The sequence below is a fragment of the Achroia grisella genome, unplaced genomic scaffold (genome assembly GCF_030625045.1).
Source record: "Achroia grisella isolate CSIRO2021 unplaced genomic scaffold, CSIRO_AGI_Agris_v1 utg702, whole genome shotgun sequence".
In the NCBI taxonomy this organism is placed as follows: Eukaryota; Metazoa; Arthropoda; class Insecta; order Lepidoptera; family Pyralidae; genus Achroia; species Achroia grisella.
The window spans coordinates 1546284-1567731 of NW_026712999.1; the positions used below are offsets into that span (position 1 = coordinate 1546284).

General features: G+C 31.9%; 1 protein-coding gene across 1 annotated transcript; it reads right to left on the reverse strand.

The window, feature by feature from the left end:
• Window positions 1-21168, reverse strand: LOC131850068 (structural maintenance of chromosomes protein 4). The gene is made up of 24 exons (XM_059200220.1): window positions 20743-21168; window positions 20146-20337; window positions 16233-16409; window positions 15910-16014; window positions 15508-15695; window positions 14971-15111; window positions 14228-14396; window positions 13691-13803; window positions 12858-13070; window positions 11840-11962; window positions 10987-11104; window positions 10407-10609; window positions 9709-9893; window positions 9481-9610; window positions 8679-8820; window positions 8300-8428; window positions 7409-7566; window positions 7109-7247; window positions 6531-6710; window positions 5829-6011; window positions 4936-5065; window positions 4411-4528; window positions 3132-3315; window positions 1-2609 (listed from the first exon to the last, which is right to left on the reverse strand). The coding sequence occupies exons 1-24, from the start codon at window positions 21019-21021 to the stop codon at window positions 2451-2453; spliced, it is 3858 nt and encodes a 1285-aa protein (XP_059056203.1). The 5' UTR covers window positions 21022-21168; the 3' UTR covers window positions 1-2450.
• Between the last annotated feature and the right edge of the window lie 280 nt (window positions 21169-21448).

Genomic DNA, 21448 nt, shown 5'->3' on the forward strand with positions numbered 1-21448 from the left:
TATTATTTATTTTATTCATCTTTACATGAAATCGTATAATCGTAAGAGGCGATAACTATCTTGTCTGTTATTAAGTTTTCACGTAAAAATAAGGGGGCGTTTTGGAATGAAATCTTCACAGAATACATGGGTCAACATAGTTGAGAAAAATGCTTCTTATTTATTATTAATATTTTCAATACCTAATTTACTATTTTATTAATTCACACGTAATTAAATATTACTAAACGTATAAATAGGGCCGATTTATATATGTTCTTTAAAGTAGTGTATATGTTTATTTTTAACTTTACAGTGATGGATTGGTATTAGATATAAAAAAAGTCAGCGAAAAGTGATTAGACGTATAGCACACAAATCAAAATTTATCGTTCAATACATATTACTAGTATTACATCCTTTCTTCTAACCTGATATTAACGAATTTTTTATTTGACTATTTAAGCCAGACACTTGACCTATATAAAAATGTGTTAATCTTGAATAAAGTATATGTGTTAGGGTTCCCACCATAGTAAGTCAAAATATCTATATACACCACTTTTAAACTACAACGAAATGCGTGGATTAAAAAAGGCGAAAAAAAAACATGTTCATTCACATTACTGGCTTAAGGTCGAAAGACCGATAATTATATTATTTTATGTACAAAGGTATGATCGTCCTGCCACATTAGATTCAAAATATGAAAAATGTGGACAAGTCTTTAGTTCACCAAGACATCAATATTTGACAATGTTACCTGAAACATTGTCAAATAGTTATACGAGGTAATTTGTTTACAAGTCGTAAAGATACTTTAATATTATGATAAACATGTATTGATAAAATCGTGAGCATCCACGGTAATACCGACAGACAATTAGAAAGGATAAATTCAATACAATGTGATATTGAAATAAAATCTGAAATGAAGCTTTTAAAGCACTTGTTTACTATGTACAGGGAAAATAATGCAGTAACTGCGCAAAGGCGATGGCAAGTAAATGTATATATTTGGAATTGGTATTATAAATATATGTATATTTAGAATATTGGCCCAATGTTATCGTCTTGTTCGGTAAAGTTGTATGCCATTAAGGCAATGTTACACTATTAACTTATATAACGTTACATGTATCTTAGGGTAATATTATATTATGAATCACATTGTGTCATACCACCTTTATATAATCTTTTTCAATTAACCTTATATAAGCACTTTTAAATATCGTTTTTTATATCATACTCATTCGCAATTGCAAATTTGAGTAACAAACTTGCTTGTTGCTTTTGTAAGCAATATAGCTAATATTTTGAATTTATTATGAAGTTCTACAATAGCTTATTAAATATGTACTGAAATAATTTTTCAAATCTGTCTTTATAACTAAACGAAAAACTTGTATGTGATTATTGATAATGTAATATGCCACAGTGTGTAACGTGACTTATTTATATAATGTAATGAGCATGTATCAAATATATTAAAATAACGTTAATTATTTATTTGTTTTATTTCTTATAAAATATTACAATTTTATTATACATTAAATGGATTTTTTATGTGAGATTCGACACCAAATCTCTCAGCGTTGGAATTAACTAGAAATTAATTCCGATCCGATCATTAGATTGAATATTTTCTCGCGTCTTTTTACAATCTTGAATGATGCATTAGCACTACAGTAATCATTTTCCTGGTCCAATGGAAGAACTGTCATTATTAGCGATTTAATTGGTTTACGATTATGCTTCATGTTGATACTGGATTGGAATGAAATGCATATTGAAATTACTATGATTATTAACATCTATCCATATGACATGCTGCTAGTAGCTCCTATATTTTGGCTAATAGATACTGGTTCGAATTCATCAGATCTAGCTACTGGAAGATTTTACAATCTCATATATTTATGATGCATTTCAAAAATATTAGAACATTTCAAATATGACAGTGTACCTTAAAGGTGTACTCATTTAAGTACTGGTAAATAACTTGAGCACGATTTCAATACCACGTGACCTGCACAGTAACAATTTATGTACAAATTACAGAGTACGGAGACTTCACATATTAACACATTGCGGGAAACGAGTACTGTTCGTACTCGTTCTGTTATGCGAAGTGGTACCAAGTCGAAGGAAATTTGTAAACAAAAATATTAAGTAGATATATACAGAAAGTAATGTTGATACGAAAATTAAAAAAACACTTTCGGTATGCAGCCATTTGGAGGAAAAATGCCCGACTACATAGCGTTAGTAATCTGAATGAGAACGCTTGAGTGGTACGACGAACATTTCACGTGTAATGTTTACGTATATACATATATAAGGGCCACTTACCATCACGCGCCATCAGCTTGTTATACCAGTTACATATATGTAAAAAAGCATCATTCAAGTTATTTACCGCGAACTGTAGAAAATGTATTATAAAAATAAAAATACTACTGATGTATACTTCAAGCGACATCGCGGCCGATTTGTTCAGGCACTTTATTCTCGATGGTGACAGATTTCGTACAATCTTCCGTCTTGTAAATGCCTACCAGTCGATTGGATACCTCGAACATGTTGTACCTTAGGGAGATTATTATGAACTGCGCGTTTTTGGTGCGGTCCTGTGGAAAAATGAGAAGAATTCATTGCTTGATAAATTTTTACGTTTCTTTTACTTTCTATATTACAGTAAAGTGACATCATAATAATCATTTCACTATTTTTTGCGTGAATAAAGTTTGTGAATATGGATGGATGTTTATTAGTCTTTCACGCAAAAACTACTGAAAAGATTTTGATGAAACTTTACAGGAATATAGCTTACACATCAGAATAACATATATATATATATAATATACATAAATTTCACGGGGGTTAAAACGCGGCCACAGCTAGTCTTATATATATATATTATTATTAAGATAACGAAGCAGGAAGGCCCACATTATTTTTTATCCAACTTTCTTACTAAAAATGAAGCTTGTCTATTGAAGTTTAAATTTTCGCTTAAATAATTATAATCATATCTGAGATACTAATTTATAAATGTCTAGCTGTTATCTGTCTGCTATCTATACTCACAATTTTTCGCGTTTATAATATTGGTAAGATAAGTTACATAAAATCTTGTTACTGTACTTTACCTTAATATAATTAGCAACGATGGATACATTCTTGAAGTCCAACGCTGCGTCTATTTCGTCCATCACGTAAAGTGGAGTTGGCTTATAGTAATGTAACGCGAATACTAGCGCCAACGAAGATAGTGTTTTCTCTCCGCCTGATAGATTTGATATGTTCTTCCACGACTTGTTTGGTGGCCGTACACTGTAATAATAACATCATACATAATAGGGGCCGTGTATTTATTTGTGCATTATATATAACAGTGGTAAGTAACATGTCTATCCATTTGTGTGTAAGGTTTCACAATGAAAGGGCTGCAGGAATTAGTGTAAAATAATGGTTCTATTAAAGACCTTGTTCATTTGAATATTTTCGATACGTCAAAAATATGTTAAATTACTTAATCTATAAATAAAATACTAGATGATGTCATATGGATATTTCATATATAGTTATCGCTTGATTATTCATCGAATAATGGTTCTTAAGGTTCATTTGTAAGTGCACGAAGTTGCGGTCGCAAGTTGTTAATATTTTCCGAGATGTATTCCATCAGATGCTTTAAAATTAGTTAATTTTGTTACTTTAGTGAATATATTAAAAATATATTAAAAAGTAAGTATTGACCCCATTAAAATATTATAACACATTTCAGTAGTTTTTTTAAACAATTTTTTACCTCTATGAAAATTGTAAAATATTACTTTTGTCATTTTATTACTTACGTAAATGGCTGAAAAGTAAAGGACGAAATATCTTAATAGTTATAAGGGATGGATTTATTTATTTGATGTTCAAAACCTTCTAAAAAAAAAAGATTAAAATTTGTTTAGTAGTTTATATATTAAATAAAAATAATTATAATTTTTTATAAAGTCTTTTACCTATATAAAAATATTATCAACAAGTTTTAAGTGCTATTATATCTAAAAGAAATTTGAGATTTCTACAATAATTGCATCCCTGAACGTTACTAATTTTAGAAATAGTGTCTGTTTGTCCCTCTTTTAATTTTTACGATTAAACAGCTCGACGGATTTTAATGAAATTTGCCGTGAAGAGAAGAGCTAGATATGGTATTCCCTCATGCTCATCCTATCATCCTCCACTGGTGCCCCGCCAGCGTAAACCGTTAGCGCAGGCGAGTGCACCATTCCATTATCATCCACAAAAAAAAAAAACGAGGACGGCCATATTTTATCTCAAAAAAAGATCATAACAGTTAATGTCAAAATCTTACAAAGCTTCGGTCACTTATGTATCTCATATAAAAAGAGCAAATCGTTAAAACTCTACCTGAATATAATGCCCTCTGTGAATGGATCCAAGGAATCCACCAGCTCGAGTTCCGCATCACCACCCAAAGTTATCATCTGATACATTTCTTTTAGTTTCGTTGTTATAGTGTTGAAACCTAAAACCAAAATTATTCTACTTGACATACTAACTACACATTTTTTTTTACAACAACCGTTTGTCCTGATGACATCACATGATGACGTGATGCACTCTTCATTTAAGTTGGTTATGGTTCTCACGCATCACCAGGTAGGTCGTCAGATTGTTATACTTTCTAGTGCATCATCAACAATCTTTCTTTGCACTACTCATGGTTGACTGTGCCACAAGAATTTTAACCTTTGTTTTATGTACACTATAGTTAAATAAATATCACTGTCTATTGCTACAATATACTACTACTACTACTACAATATCCCAGAGAAAACTTTATTTAAATCAGTAACGATCTTAATGAGATTAATGTGTAAAAACAAATATAAAATAATATAAGTAAAAATAAAAAAAATATTCTTTTCACACCTGATAAGAAGTCCGTAGTGCGTTTCTTCCTTAACTGATCATAGAGAGCTCTCATTTCGTTACGTTTGGTTGTGATTTCATCCAGTTCGGCCGCTCTCTTCAAATATAACTCCTCTTTTGTTCGGTAATCCTACGTAAGATAAATACGAGTAAGGTATGGAATATGTTTATTACGGTTCTCTAAGATGGGGATAGTTGACTAATATTTGATGCACTACAAATAATAGACAACTAATAGAATTATTTAATACGTTTTAGTGAAAAAATCTACCTTATTCAAATTCAAATTCAAAAATCATTTATTCATGTAGGACATATTAGCCGCTTATGAACGTCAAATTTTTTACATTATAATTTTATTTTTTCCCTACCGTCCAGTTTTCCCATTCGTGACATTTTAGCCACATATGTATCAAGATTTTTGTGTTAATAGTTTTACATCGTCCAGTACACTCTACACATTCAATTGAGGAGAACAGGCAAGAAACTCAACTAATTTCATTTTTAGGACAGTTTGATATTATTGTTTGCTCATAGGTGTATATATTTAATATTAAATGAAAATCCCATGCATAAATTACTATTGCCATGCACATTTGTCGTTCATGTAATCATTTACTGACTAATAGGGTTCGCTCAATAAATATGATATAACAGAAGTTTTTAATTTATTTAAAGGTACAATAATTCCAGAATATTCTTTGGTACGTTATTGTAAAATTTTATAAAGTACCTATTGACTTTTATTAAGCGATATTTAGTCTTTAAAAAATATTGTCTTCAAATCTAATATTAATATTTTGCCTATTTAGCCTTACTCTTGAATATAATTTATTTTCCTGAAAGCAACCATCAATTAAAAAAAGAATATTGTCAAAAAAAATTAAGTTCACCTGTATAGCTTGTATATTAGGTTTGGCATCTCCCAGCCTGGCTTTTTGTGCTGAGAGTCTGTTCCTTAACTCGTCAACTGCCACATTCTCCAATTCCTCAGCAGTGTGCCGCTCTAAAGGTTCCGGTCTCTCTATACCGGGGATATTGTCCAAACCTGGATCCTCTAGTTTTAACGTCGTTAACTGAAAAATAATAGGAAGTAATAAGACAAATAGGGTAAGAGTTATAATAATACTCTTTATTGCACTTCTATAATAATCATGTAAAAAATAATCACACTTATTATTACAAATGTTTATATGGTGTGAGAATCGGTATGCTAACCCCTTAGAACTTAGGACGTTATAAAAATATCTTAACATATAAGAAATATTCTTTATAAATATATAAGAAATATGATGAGAGCAGCGTTTATAAATGAATAATACTTGCTATTAAAATTTATTAAACGGCTATTACTAAATTACTAATTGAGACGAAATTTTAACATAAATTATTGTTAAATCTATATCAACATATAAAGTAAAGAAAGCTGAAAAAATCTGCTAATGCGATGATTTTTTTAAAATATTTATTAATAAGATAACAGATGGCGCTGTATAGTTGCTTCATTTATTGTTATCGTGTGGTACCAATGTATTACGGTAATAAGGTACACGATAATAAAATCCTGAGTAGAGCTAATACATAATAAAAAGTACCTCTTTCTCCCACATTGGTGTTTTGCTTTTGCAATCCTGTATAGATTTCTCCACTTTATTAACAGCATTATTGGCCTCGAGTCGTTCGCCCTTTATCTTGTTCTCTTTGCTCTGAAGCTTTGATATCTCTTGTTTCAATTCTGTAAACTCGCCGGAACCATCGCTTATTTGTTCTTCTAACTACAATAGTAATGATAAATTATCAACTAAGCTTCAGACCACTCAAGGTTTTTTTTATGTATGATAAGGAAATGGTGCACCCGGCTGCGCAAACGGTTTACGCTGGCGGGACACTAGTGGAGGATGACAAGATGACCATGAGGTCAGGTCAATTAGCCCATAGTGGTAAATTCTGTTTCTATCTATTAAAAAATATAATTAACTAGCTGTGCTCGTGGTTTCCTCAGCGTTAGATCTATGTGTTATTCTGATGTATAAGCTATATTACTGTAAAGTTTCATCAAAATCCGTTCAGTAGGTTTTGCGTGAAAGTGAAAGAGTAACAAACATCCATCCATCCATCTATCCATACTAACAAAGTTTCGCATTTATAACATTAGTAAGATATACATAGTTACCTCTTCCATTTCCTTCTGCAGTCTAGAACTTTCCAGAGTTAGCTCCTTTTTCTGATTACTTAAGCTTTCTAAATTCTTCTCTGTTTCCTTTTGATCACCCTCCATTTGATTTATTTTGTCTTTTGATTTTTTTGCATTTCTAAAATAAAAATTTAGTCACTTATTACATGAAATCGCCGACACTGTCGTTTTGAACTATTTTGATCATTGGATATAAAGCTACAAAACATTGTAATAGTCAAAATTTTTTATTAAATGATTGTAGAATATTAGTTTACATTTAATTAAATAAATACGAACCTTATGCTAGTATTAATAGCGACCTTCAACTTAGTAATCTCTGTAGACACTTTGTCTATTTTCTTAGCGAGTTCATCTACTGTCTTTTGTAAGTCCTTCACCTTCCCACCTGCTACAGCTGTTATTTGGGCATCGACACCGTGAACTTCTTTTTCTACCTGTTTCATATCATTAATGTAATATATTTTTTTAATCAAGTTGTAAAAAAATGTTAAATGTTATATGTATTTAATTTTTCTTATTTCATCTAAAGCTGTGAAATATTAGTTAAATTAGATATAACATGTTTTCTTTTAGTTTAAATTAGTATTTTTTTGAGTCATTCTATAATATGTAATGATTTTTTTTTGCAGTGTGCTAATAAAAAAATACTATATGTATTTGTTGACATCCATGTGAGTAAGGAGAAATATATATATGTTATTTTTTTATTATATGTATGATATCTATTTTTTTATTATTATTGCGCCTTAAAAATACAAAATAAAACGAATGTACAAAAGGCGGTTTATCGCTTATTATTTATTGTATGTTGTAAGCAAAAAATAGAGTCTTTATTGTTTAACACATGGTTTGTTATAAAAAAATAATGTAGACAAATTTCTATATTAATTTTTAAAACAAACCATGTAAATTATTTAATGAATTTAGATTGTCATGTAAATTATTTATAGAATTTTATTTATTAAGTTTAGTCAAAAATATAAAAACATATTTTTTTAAGTAATAGGTACAGTTATTTTGGTGTGTCATCCACATTATTCGATATGAGTAACAAGACAAGACACTGATATTTGTGTAAGAATTTGTTAACATTGTCACTCAAATATCAATTAATGGGAAATGCTATAATAGAATTATAATATTATTAAAAGTCTTAATTGTGCTTACCTCTCCCGCATCATGTTTAGCTTTCTCAAGCTTCTCTTCAGCTGTTTTCAGCGTGGCTTCTAATTTCGCTTTCTGTCTTGCGTCTACTTTGCTGGACGCCGCTTTATTTTCTTGTTGTTTTATTTGATTCTATTAATATGTTAAGACATAATTAAGACATTATCATTAAGAATATTAGGTACACTTTTACAAAGTCGTTTTGAGTGGGCGTCTTGGCTTTGCCACTAATCAATTCGAATTGTTAGTTGTGTTTTGGTAGGCGGTTTGACAACTCCGTAATGCAAAAGCAAGTATTTAGTAATTATTATTATGATATATTTTTGTTTACAGATAGCAATCTGTTACATTTTATACATAATGATAGTTTTAATAATATTACCTTTAATAAAGGCACTTGTTCAGTTAAACTTCTCAACTCTATACTCAGTTTGTTGAGTGTAGTCTTGCCCTCGCGCGCACTGCGTTGTACTGTCACCATGGAGTCTTCTAATTCTACTTGTTCATTGCGTAATTCAGTTAACCTAATAACATTAGAAATATACAATTATAGTTATTTGAAAATATATTGTTATATTATACTAGCTGACCCGGCAATCGTTTTGTTATATAAAATCAGTTATCTACCGCAGTGAGTAGAATATTATTAAAGTAGATACTAATATCCATTGTAAAAATTTAAATATACAAAAATACATAAATTGTCTGTAAAAATGCATCTGATAGATATATATTGACTTTATTAGACACTTGGATACCTGGAGGTATCTAAATACATAAACTAGATGAATCTCATTTATGTGTTTAGCTTTATTTATTGTTTTATAGTGATTATTTTATGTTCAAATACATAAGTATTGTGGAATATTGAACAAAATTCTTATGGTTTTACACTGGAACCTTTCTAGTATTTCAATATTGCTGTTGCTGGCTAAAGTTAGAGGTACAGGATACCATGTCTATTGTTACGTACATAAAGTATTCTGTCAAAGTCAATGTCGATAATAAATGTCAGATGTCATACAGGTTACCTACACAGTTCAGTTCTATGTTATTGAGAAATGCAGTGTAATGATATCCATGTTAATTAGTTAATAAATACATATATATAATAATATACTTTTCCGATAAGAACCTACATATACAACATCTATATACAGTAGTGTAATATTGACAATATTGACCTCTGATCGAGTGTAGCCAGTTTGTTCTCGCTGGCTTCTAAGGCTCTAGGATCTTGTTCGCTGGTGTCCTGTTGTACGGAACTCGACATGCGGCCGCGCATCGTCGTCTTGCCACCGCCCGACATTGTACCTTTCAAAATTATATAAAATTAGTCAAATTCGGAAACGACAGTCGGTTATATTGAATGGTAATTCAATAAAAAAAAATCCGTTAGAAAATCAATATACCAGCAATCTCGATGACGTCACCCTTTAAAGTGACCACCCTATATCTCGTTTGGCCGTAAGCTATCCGTGAAGCTTGCTCCAGGTCGGTAGCAACCAGAGTGTCCCGTAGTGCGAAGTAAAAGGCGGGCAACACACGCTCATCTTTCACTTTCACGAGGTCAAATAAACGTGGCACGTTTTCTGGGCTGTGATAAAAAATAATGGAACAAATTTAAATAATCTCATTCATAATTTAAGAGCTACGCTCTTGTCGGTGGAGTTTTTTAAATTAACTATGTATAGAGTTAAATAATCTATACATAGTTAATTTAAATCACTTTGTAATGAGCTACATTTAAATTATTCTTTACATTTACAGTGTTGAATAATAGAAGGAAACTCAGCATTACCTCAGTTATAAGTTATTTTAATGTAGTCTACATAGTAAAAACTAGTGGTTTGCCTTCCAGAGCAGACAATGCACCACATTTGCATCATTGCGGTACATATATAAAGAAAGAAGGAAGGAAGGAAATAATTTATTACTCATTAGGTAACCCTTCTCTCGTAGTATTGAATTAAATGCTGTTGCTTGTCAAGCGCTATGGATGTCCCTCGGCCGACATTATACAACTTGAAAGATCTATCTCTATCTATACACGCGTCTCAAGTATTTTCAAACGTAATAAAATTATATTGATTGTTCATTTATTACTCACTAGGTAACCCTTCTCTCGTAGTTTTGAATTAAATGTTGTTGCTTGTCGAGCGCTATGAATGTCGCTCGGCCGACATTATGCCGCTTGAGATGTTCGAGACACGCTTGGCCTGCTTCCACACTTTCCACCACTATGTTGTCGAGCGCACCACAGCATGTCGATATCGCTACGTCGTACTTCGCATCAATGCCACCCAAGTCGCCCTATATAAAACAAATAGAAGTATATACATATAATAAAAAAATATTCGTTTGCGCCAAATGAATATACAAATGTAACAGAACAACTAAATGTTGAAGTTATATGAATTTTGCCTTCATAATGGCATTTTACAAGTTATTCGGTTGGAAGAAGATAGTGAAATTACAAGGTAAGGGATATAACACATTAGTCCTTAAGGAAAAGCAATACATTAGAGGTGCCACTACGTAGTAGACAAAAAATAAGGACGAGACATTTTATTGCATCATCGGCTCCAAGGAAAGAAAAATAGAAAATTATTATTTAAATAAATTTAATATAAGCACAGAGAAATAAGGTTTTGAGACAGAGAAATAAGGTAGAATTTACAATAACTAACCAATCTCCCAAATATTCCAGACAACCGTCCACTTCTTTTCTCCTTCATGAGCGAGTCCAACACTCTTCCTCGAGACCTGTTCGCGCTCATTGCTTGCCTCGACTCTTCTAATTGTGCCCTAGCAACATAAAGTCAAACATAAAATTAATTCAGGCAGTTTTTTTTTATACCAAAAAGGTAGGAATCAAGATTCGAGTACTCATGAATGAGTCGATAGGTATGCATGAATCTAAAGTGAAAAGTGCATTATTCCATATTATCATATACTATGTGCCACACGTCGCTACCACAAAGCCTTAAGACCAAGGGTTATAACCAGTGCGTCCTACCCGTTATGACATACGGTGCCGAAACGTGGCACTGACGATACGTCTGGTCCACCAACTCAAAGTAGCTCAACGAGCTATGGAAAGGGCTATGCTTGGTGTTTCTCTGAGGGATTAAATCCGTAACGAAGTAATTAACGCCAGAGAACTAGGGTCACCGACATAGCTCTTCGTATTTGCAAGTTGAAGTGGCAGTGGGCTGGTCATATATGTCGTAGAACCGATGCTCGCTGGAGTAGGCGTGTTCTAGAGTGGAGACCGCGAATTGGCAAACGTGGTGTAGGACGCCCCGCAGCTAGGTGGAGAGACGACATACGTAGGGTTGCGGGTAAAAAATGGAAGAGAAGGGCTGAAGATCGTGCCCAGTGGCGTGTCTTGGGAGAGGCCTATGTCCAGCAGTGGACTGCAGTGGGCTGATGATGATGATGATATACTAAGTATGTATGTATGTATATAAATAGAACTAATTAAGTTATAAGTATATGGGCAGAGTTATGGTGCGGACTACTAAAAAGTTATATTCTTACCTCAAATTTCTAACTTCTCTTGACACCGTCGACTCTTCAGATTTCAACCATTGTAATTGGGTTTTCATTTCTTGCAGTTGCTTTTCATTTGAAGGCACAGTTGTTGATAATTCTTCTTGTAAGCTGTATGATACATGAAACCCAGATTGAGTTATTATTTATAAAAAAATAGATAAAGAAAAGTATCAGATATATTTTAAATTAAATCGAGACCTGCCAAGCCATTGAACCAATTCAGTTAACGAGTTTAAGAATTTTCAGTGTGTACAATGCAAATAAAATATAAATTTCAATGAAGTATACTTTGTAAGAGAGACAAATTTCTTAATAGTCCATGGATTCAACGTGCGAGTACCGAGTCCATCGTGTGGTAAAGAGCGAAATTCCAAACAGTTCCCGAGATTTTAAAACCCGGGTATAGATTTAAGGAGATTCTTGCCGACGAACGTCAACACTCACCACTCGTGTTTCTCTCCCTACCCAAATAAATCTGATAGGACCACTCATCAATGAGTCACCTATTTCAGCCGTACGGAATTTTTACTGGGGTGTTTAAGTTGTTTAAGTTATAGGTGTTTAAGTTGTAGAGTGAGATTAGACAGTGAAAGTACAGTTTGTGTTGCATGATATCTTAGTCCTGCGAATGGTAACAGATGTGGAGTATTACAGTGGTCATATGATAATGTGATGTCTGTAGTGCTGTTCATGTATATAGGAGACGCGACGGTTACCTCTTACCATCGAGTGGACCATTACCAGCTTATTGGCCATACCAATAACATAAAAGAGCTATATAATAGTTATATATACGAAAATGTTTATTTCTTTTTAATATCCTTTTTCAAAGTTGAAAAGAACAGATGTATAAATTTGTATGTTACACAACGCAAATACAACGGGACAAAGGGATAGAAAATATACTGCTCTCTCTATCCCGCTCAGAGGAAGAGAATATAAACCTACTATTACAATGTTGACTGGGTGAATTGGCATTAGTTTAACTTTAAAAATTACTTACCCTTTCTTCTCTTGTAAATCATTGGCCGCCTTTTCATATGCTTCTTTCATCTTCTCCAACCTCTCTGTTTCCTTCTGCTCTGTGCTGACATAGATCTTGAGTTCGGATTCTGTTAACTTGTACTCTTTATTGGCCTCGTCTACTATCTTCTTGAGATCCATGAGCTTGGCTTGTAACCTGTCTTTGGTTTCTTGTAAACCTTGAGTTTTTGATCTATAACAAATGCAAGATACAACATAAACTTTGATGACGGCGTAATCGATTTTGATGATATTTTATATGTATACTTGGCAGATTATCTATTTTTATATCCCTAAGTGATAAGGGTAGCCCACCTCATAATTTTGTTTATATTTTTTTGTCAATTTTTTAACTTGTATTTTTTTACGATGTGACATTAAAAATACAAAAGGTATTAAATTTTCAACCTTATAGGACCAATTTTTTGACACCGACATTAATTCAATAGGTAAAACAACGTTTACCGGGTCAGATAGTCTTATATATAAAATTCTCGTGTCACAGTTTTCGTTCCCAAACTCCTCCGAAACGGCTTGACCGATTCTCATGAAATTTTGTGAGCGTATTGAGTAGGTCTGTGAATCGGCCAACATCTATTTTTCATCCCCCTAAATGTACCCTTAACATTTAGGGGGATGACAAATAGATATTCATTCCACCCCTAATTTTTTTTTTCATTTTAAGGCAAAACAACGTTTCCCGGAACAGCTAGTATAATATAAAATTCATAAACTAAAATTTTAGTCATAAGTAAATATGTTTAAGTCAGAATTAACTATAGGTAGTTTTTATTACATAGAATATTTATTCACCTGACACCAGCCATAACTGTTTGTAACTCCTCTTCTGATTGTTTCTTGCTCTCTTTATGCTTTACAAGCAATTTCTCGCAATCTTCAATCTCCCTTTTATTTTTATCTGGAATCTGAAATAGACATAGACAATTAATATCTCTGTATTATATTATTGTCTACATACTCCTTACGCAATGACGTGGTAATAAACATTTTTATATTGTACCGCAAACAGCATTCATTTTCGGTAGTATAAATCACCTTCATATTTATTTGTGCAGACATTCTTATCCTATTATTATGGGTTGTAAATCTATAGCATTGTGTACAAATATATACCGCGACATATACATAATATATACTGCGACTTCTTCTGCACAATCATACCCTATTTTAGCCTCTACCAAATTTTTTTTTTAAATATCAGCCTATGTCATCGTGATACAATCTATATTCATATCAAATGTCATAAAGATCAATTCAGTTTAGTCGCAGGAAGGTAACAAAGATACATACGCTTATAATATTAGTAGGGATATATATTAGACTTCTTACCAACTCTAAATCAATAAGTTTCCCTTTCTCCTGCTCTAACAGTTGTTCTAGATTCTTCTTTTTCTTATTGGACTGTGTCGTATCTGCTACTACAGACACCATCTTCTTTTTGCAAGCTTGTAACTTCTCTGATACTCCTTCTTTTTGTTTCTGTAGTTGGTCATATTTTCTGAAAACAAATATATAGTATGTTTTTGAAAAATATTGTCAAACAATTAAAATCCTAATACTATTTGCTAGCGCCATAGTACAATAACTATTGTAACTTCTAAGGCAACTTACGGTACATCACATATTTTTAAATTTTGTTACTTGCTATTTGCCATCAGCCAATTAGCTTTTACATACATTTTGCTTTTCAGGCTTTAAATGCTTACATACATTTTAGTGAATAAGAATCACATCCATTCAACAAGATTCTAATAACCCCAAGATCTTGTTATAGATATACACGCTAAAACCGTAATCTTAAGTGATCTAGAAATCAAGTGTGTGTGTATCTGAGGTATCATAGCTCCAAAACGAACGGGTCACTCGGCTCAACGGGTCAGATGTCGATAACAAGATGGTTGATCGTTACGATCGGTTCAGGTGTCTCAAGGCCATCAGCTCGTATATTTAACTTTTTGGAGGTTTTGTGTCTGGAGTTATTTAAAACAATTAATTTTACACTTGAGAACTTGCTTGTTCATTAAATGTATAAATATTATTTAAAAATAATATAAACTTGTAATACTACTCACTGGGTACCATTTTTAAGAACAGTTGTTTTTTCTTGCAGTTCCTCTTTTAGTTTTGTTAATTTCTCGTCAATTTGGGACAACTTTTCCTTGACTTCTTCCATTTCTTTCTCTTTGGATTGTATAATTTTGTTGGTTTCGTGTCTGAAAAAGTAATATTAGTTGCTGTCGCGAACAATTTTTTATACCTATTTTATTGTCTACGTTTTTTATAATAACTATATTATTTTACATATATGACATTAGTGAATAAATTTAAAACTAATATTTTGCGACTATACCGGTGCCTTTTCTTTGCTCATCTTGTCCTTAATCTCGTTCCTTTACAGTTGCATAAAATCTAGGCTATACAACTATAATCTTGCTTAATTAAGGACATTCACCAAATCCAGTGGTATTAGGAATACGTATATATAATTCAACTTTCCGCAATACAATTAAATATTTTATTGAAGTTGATCATTCATCAATTAATAAATCGTGCACTAGGCCACAAGTTTGTCTTGTCTAACAATAGTTTTTATGATAATGTTTACATACATATATTTCTGTAGTAACATATTCCTTGAGCGCAGCGCTGTATTGGTTAAGTTCATTTGCTCAACGGCCTCCCTCATAGGCTGCTCCAACTTCTGTTTCTCTTGTTCCACCAAACGGACCCTGTTCAGTTTCTCTTTACGCATCTCTGTGTATTCCTCCACTTTGACTGACAGCTTTTCTATAGGTTCCTGAAAGTTTTTTTAAACTTGTAAAGTATGATTTTGTATGACAAGGCCGTAAAGTAAAGTACCCGGTCTACTGATTCGTTTTTGGATTTTTTTAGTAGGATTGACTATTTACGTAGGATATGACTATATAACAAAATATAATATGTTGCAAAAAAGTGAGCCAGACGAAGTTCGAATAATCAGAAATAAATATTGCAAAAATGTATATCAGTACCTTATATCTAGATGTTCCTATAATATCCTCCAGATACTCCAGCATGCCGGATTCGTGTTCTGTCTGAGCTTTAGGCTTCATCATGGCGATCTGCTCTACTTCACCCTAAATCAAATATAATCATATTTTATTCACTAACATATCAGCATAATGTCATACATTTAGCACTGGTTTTCGAAATAGGTATACCTGTCCACAAAAGCCAGTTCCCTCCAATATACTATAAACATTTAATTTGTAGATATCGATAATACAAAAACAATTGTGAATATATATATGATTATTTACAAATTAAAAAAAAAGGTAATTAGTAATGTACCAACTTGTAAAATAAGAAATCTATTGTGATCCAAATCAATTCCGTGTGATCTTAACATTTTGGCGACTTCCTTGAACTGCACTCTTCGACCATTGAGGTTGTAATATGAGGAATTATCCTTAAACGCTGTACGGGACACCACAATCTCACTGTTTGGGACCACAGTGTAGTCTTCGCCTTCCTGTACAATGAAAGAAACTTTTATAAATTTCTAAGTTATTACTTGTTGGTTTATCTTAGTTTCCTATATTTTTTTATTGAAGGGTTTGGACTATTGTCTGGTGCTTGATCCTGTAGCACTGCGACCTACATAGATCTGTTGCGCTCGCCCTTTTTCAGAGTTCGCTACCTAGACCCGTCAAGCAGTTATATAAACTATAGTTTCCTATAGTCGCGGGTTCATTTCCCGTACAATATAGGTAAACAATTGTGTTCATAAAGGTGTTATTTTATACTAGCTAAGCCAACGACTTCATACCCGTGCACCATTACATTTGGAATAATAATAGTTCATAACTTCGAGATTCGAACCTAGGAATTAATCGTAAAAAGCATCGTAATTTCAATCCCAAATCGAACAGGGAATCGATCGTATGGGCCGACATACATACATACATATTTATAATGCAAAAATCAATGTATATAAGATGATTCGATATTGGTAATATTTCATGTTATGGAATTTAATTATCTACATATCGTCTAATATTCAAATATACTTTCAAATGAAAACAATTCGATATGCTTTGATTAATGCCACAGTATAGTGATGTACTAGTTGTTTTAAAATAAAGAAAAAAATTAAAGTAGTAATATGAATATGTAAATAGAAATAGAAATGAGCAAAATATAAAAAATCAAATTATTCCTCATTATAACATTAGGAGATGTAAATAACAATCGATTCAATCGATTCGATTCCCTCTCAACACGTTTGTAGTCATGATTGTTTCTAGTAATCAGTGTTATTTGGGTAATTTATGTATATGTTTATAAAGAATAAATATTTCTGTCAGTTGTTTAGTACTAATAATATAAAATCGGCTTAGTTTGGGACTTCAGCGATGTGTTTCTCATTATTAAAAAATATGTTTCTCGAAAAGTCATATGTCTATGGAACATCACTACGAAGAAATTATTTTCAGACCGTTGCTAAAATATGATGCCATATAAACAGAAATGTGAGGAGGTCGTTAGTCAATAACTAAATAAGGAGACTGGGCAACATGAACTTCCTCTTATTTTTGTGTAAGTATTTTTTATTGATTTTAGTTATTTTTATTAGGTAAATGGTATTTAGCACCCGCCTGTGAAAGGTAGACAGAGGTATCCATGGAGACGACTGTTTATAAAAAAAAAACCTCGTTGAAAATATGATTTCATCCTCATACCCTGCTACTCCGTCGGTTAACCCATCACGGCGAATTCATCAGGAATAAACCATAATAGTTTCTAGGTGACCGTGTGGAATTCCACCTGATATTGTACCTAAATGATTCCCACTATTAGACTATTTTCCTTCCTTCTTATATCATATATTTTTATTTAAATAAAACTTATATCAGTATTTCTATCATTTGTCTAGTAACATTAGTACAAGCCCTGCTTACTTTGGTTACTAGATGGCGCTGTGTGAGTTCTCACAGTTACAATAACAACTCTTTATTGCATACACTGAACAAATACAAAGAGAAAAACAGTATGTTGGAAAGTACATAAACAAAAACTATCTTGCCACTAAAGACATTTATTTAAACAATTACTATTTCAGTTACTATATTGGGACTAGCTGCGATGGGACACTGCATGCAGAACCACTGGGTGTGCGCCAGTAACTTGAAGACATACGAGGGCACATGCAACATGCGTTGTGATGATCCTACAGCATATGTATTGTACCACGGCAGATGCGAAGTTCCGCCCGGTCTCGGCCGTCCGCTTGTGAAACCAATAAATCCCACCTATATTTAGGTGAACTAATCAATAAAATTTTAAATGAGAAATTTTAGTTTTAATTATGAACCTTATATAGAGTAAGGCTCACATTTTCGATAAGAGTCGGACGAACTGCACCGACGACGACGTACGATTGGCTCTCTTTGGAACTATGCCAATTGAGCGGATACGTCAGCACGTGTCGTCCGATCTGATGTGCGCTTTAAGTCATTGTCGAAAAGGGATATTTTGTCGAACTATACTAATGTCATTGGTAGCTGGCCTTTACAGCTTCTTGAGGCGTAAATCAATTACACTATTTCATACGTTTTGTAAAGCTTTATCTGTTCTGGTAATCCTGGAGTTGTATTACCATATACCACACAAATTATAAAAACAGAAAATAGTTGCTACATTTCTTTATACACTTAAATATTTTTTCTTTACATCATTAATTGCATCATCCTTACATTTACGCCACATAGGTCCGTCAAAAGATCTTACACTTAAATTTTATTATTATAGACATTACAGAATAATTTACTAACAATTGTATTGATAATTAATAGCATAATAATTTGTATAGGAGTTGTTGCTTCAGGTTTGCACAATTGGTAATAAATATTAGTTTTATTACAAATCCTATACAAATGTATAACAAATAGATCAATGTTTATTATAAATACAGGAGAATGTAATATAATTTGACTGTTATTTTAAAACCTTAAATAGTTAAAGGCACTTTTGCAATGAAGACCATATCGAAACTATGTGAGTACCAGTAAGTTATCTATCTCTTAAAGTATTGATGATTATAGATATTTATAAAAAATATATATACTTCAAATGTGGTCTTCAAACCGAAAAAGTCGTGTGGTAAATTATATTATTATAAGCTTAAAAGAATAATCAATATTTGTTCCAATCTTATTCAAAATTGATGTCAATAAATCTAATGAACATAATGATATAGACAATAAACATAGGATATATTGATTTTAAAAAGAAAAGTAGATGATATCAAACAGGTAACAGCTAGTTTATTATTGTAGGAACAAAAAAGATATTCTTTTTTCTGTAAAGACATAAACGTAATTTATTCTCCTTTCATTGTAAAGCCAATCAATTATATCTTTATCAGTATATTTATAACATAACAAATCCATAGACAAGATTTCTTCATTCACTCATTACTCTTTTTTAACTTTTTATGTTTTTTTTTCTAGTCTATATTCTGGTGCTGTTAGGATCAACAATAGGTAGTTACAATTGCAACTGTCCACCTACAGATGTTTGGCTGTGAGCAAGCAACTTGCAATCTTACAATGGCGTATGTGACATGTTATGTTACGATGAGAACCTATATGTATTGTTCTATAGCAGATGTGAGGTTGGTAATCCGAAACCTAAAGTATTACCAATTGGAGCATCAAATTATGGAGGATAAGGGTAATATTTAAATGTAATAATGTTAATTCTTTTATAAAATGTATTAAATGCATACAATAAATATATTTAAACAATTCTCACAGTTGTTTTGATTTAATTTTCAGCTCAGTTCAGTTTCTTCAATTCCAAACTAGATGGCCCAAGGTAATGTTATTATTATTATGTTTAATAATAGACATTACAAAAAGGACATAGAGTGGATACCTTTGTCTCATTTGTTTCAGCCAAGAGGGACTTTTTATGGAAGTTGTATTTGCATTGACGGGTGAAATTAAGCAGTTAGTTAAATGCAGTTAGTTGCGTGTATTGCACATATTCGGGCACCTACTGAAAATCAGCTTTCTGCTTGTTCGGCAAATTAATCACTCAGTCGCAACTCAATCATAACACAGGCAAATGTTACAGGCATTTTATATTTAGAATTTAAAGTGTATCATTATTACTACATTTTTGTATTTATTTGTTATATGAAATGTGTTTCAGTTGATATTAATAAACATTTGATCTATCTATAATCACACCCATATACATACCCCATCAATGATCTGACAGAAGTGTACAGCTACACTGGCGCTGGTTATGTTCGGAAACTTGCTGGAGGAGTGAATCAGTACCGAGATCTTCTTGGACCGTATCTTTGTTGCTCGGTATCCAAACACAAACAGCATAGAATCAATAACATTGCTTTTTCCACTCCCATTTGGACCTATTATGGCTGTGAAACTCTGAAATTAAGAATAAATTTCAGTTACAGAAAAAGAGAAATAAATATTATGTTTTAATTGTCAATCACAGAAAAATTGTATTTAAATATGTATATTTAAGCATATTATAAGTTTAGGGTACTAAACTGCAAAATAAAACTAAAATACAAGTTCTGCATAATTAAGAATTATATGGCACTGTGTGGATTGTACAAAATATATATCTTTTAAAGTAGTAATTATAATCCAGAAATAGTTATAATTACTATTTAAAAGATTAATTTAGATTTGTAACTCAAGTCTGTCCATAGTGGACATAACTCAAATCTAAATTATTCAATTAGTCTTTCATAATTTATATTAATTAATATTAATTCATTAAATTTATTCTTAAGAAAAAAACAATAATTAAAATATACAATTTACCTTATGAAAAGGACCCAATGTTTGTACTCCAGCATAACTTTTGAAGTTTTCATTGACAATATGTGTGATCAACAATCTTGGTCCCGTAGCATCAAAGGTCAATGCAGGTTTTGGGGCCGGAGGTATGTAAATATCACCGATACGCATACCACCTTCTTCATCATCTGATATGTGGTCGATTTCGTCGTTAACGTTTTCATCACAGTTCTGTGATGATGTGGGATTTTCGTCAACTTCCATCGGTTCCTCATCACCCTTTTTCTTTTTTGTTTTCTGCATTATAACCACCAAAATAACACTTTTATGTTAACACTGAGTGACGACGTTAATAATAAAGAAATTAAATAAACTATAAAGTAAATATACTAAGATAAAGTTACTAAAATTAGTAAACAGAAAGAAAAATGAATTGGCGCGATCGTTGAATTCGGCAATTCATAATTGACATTGACAACATACTATTACTGTCAATTTTGATATTACATAGCGACTGTTGTTACTGTATTGTAAAAATTTTAAATTAATTCTCTATAATAATCGCCGTCTCAAATTTCTGACAAATGAAAACTAATTTTAAGAGACTAATTAATACGGAATTAAGTATGTTGTATAATTGTCAAAACATAACAAAGTAAATTTTTAAACAGGAAATTTAATTTAATTTGCTTATCTGTGGTTGACTCTTTAATCAATGCAACCAAATTGA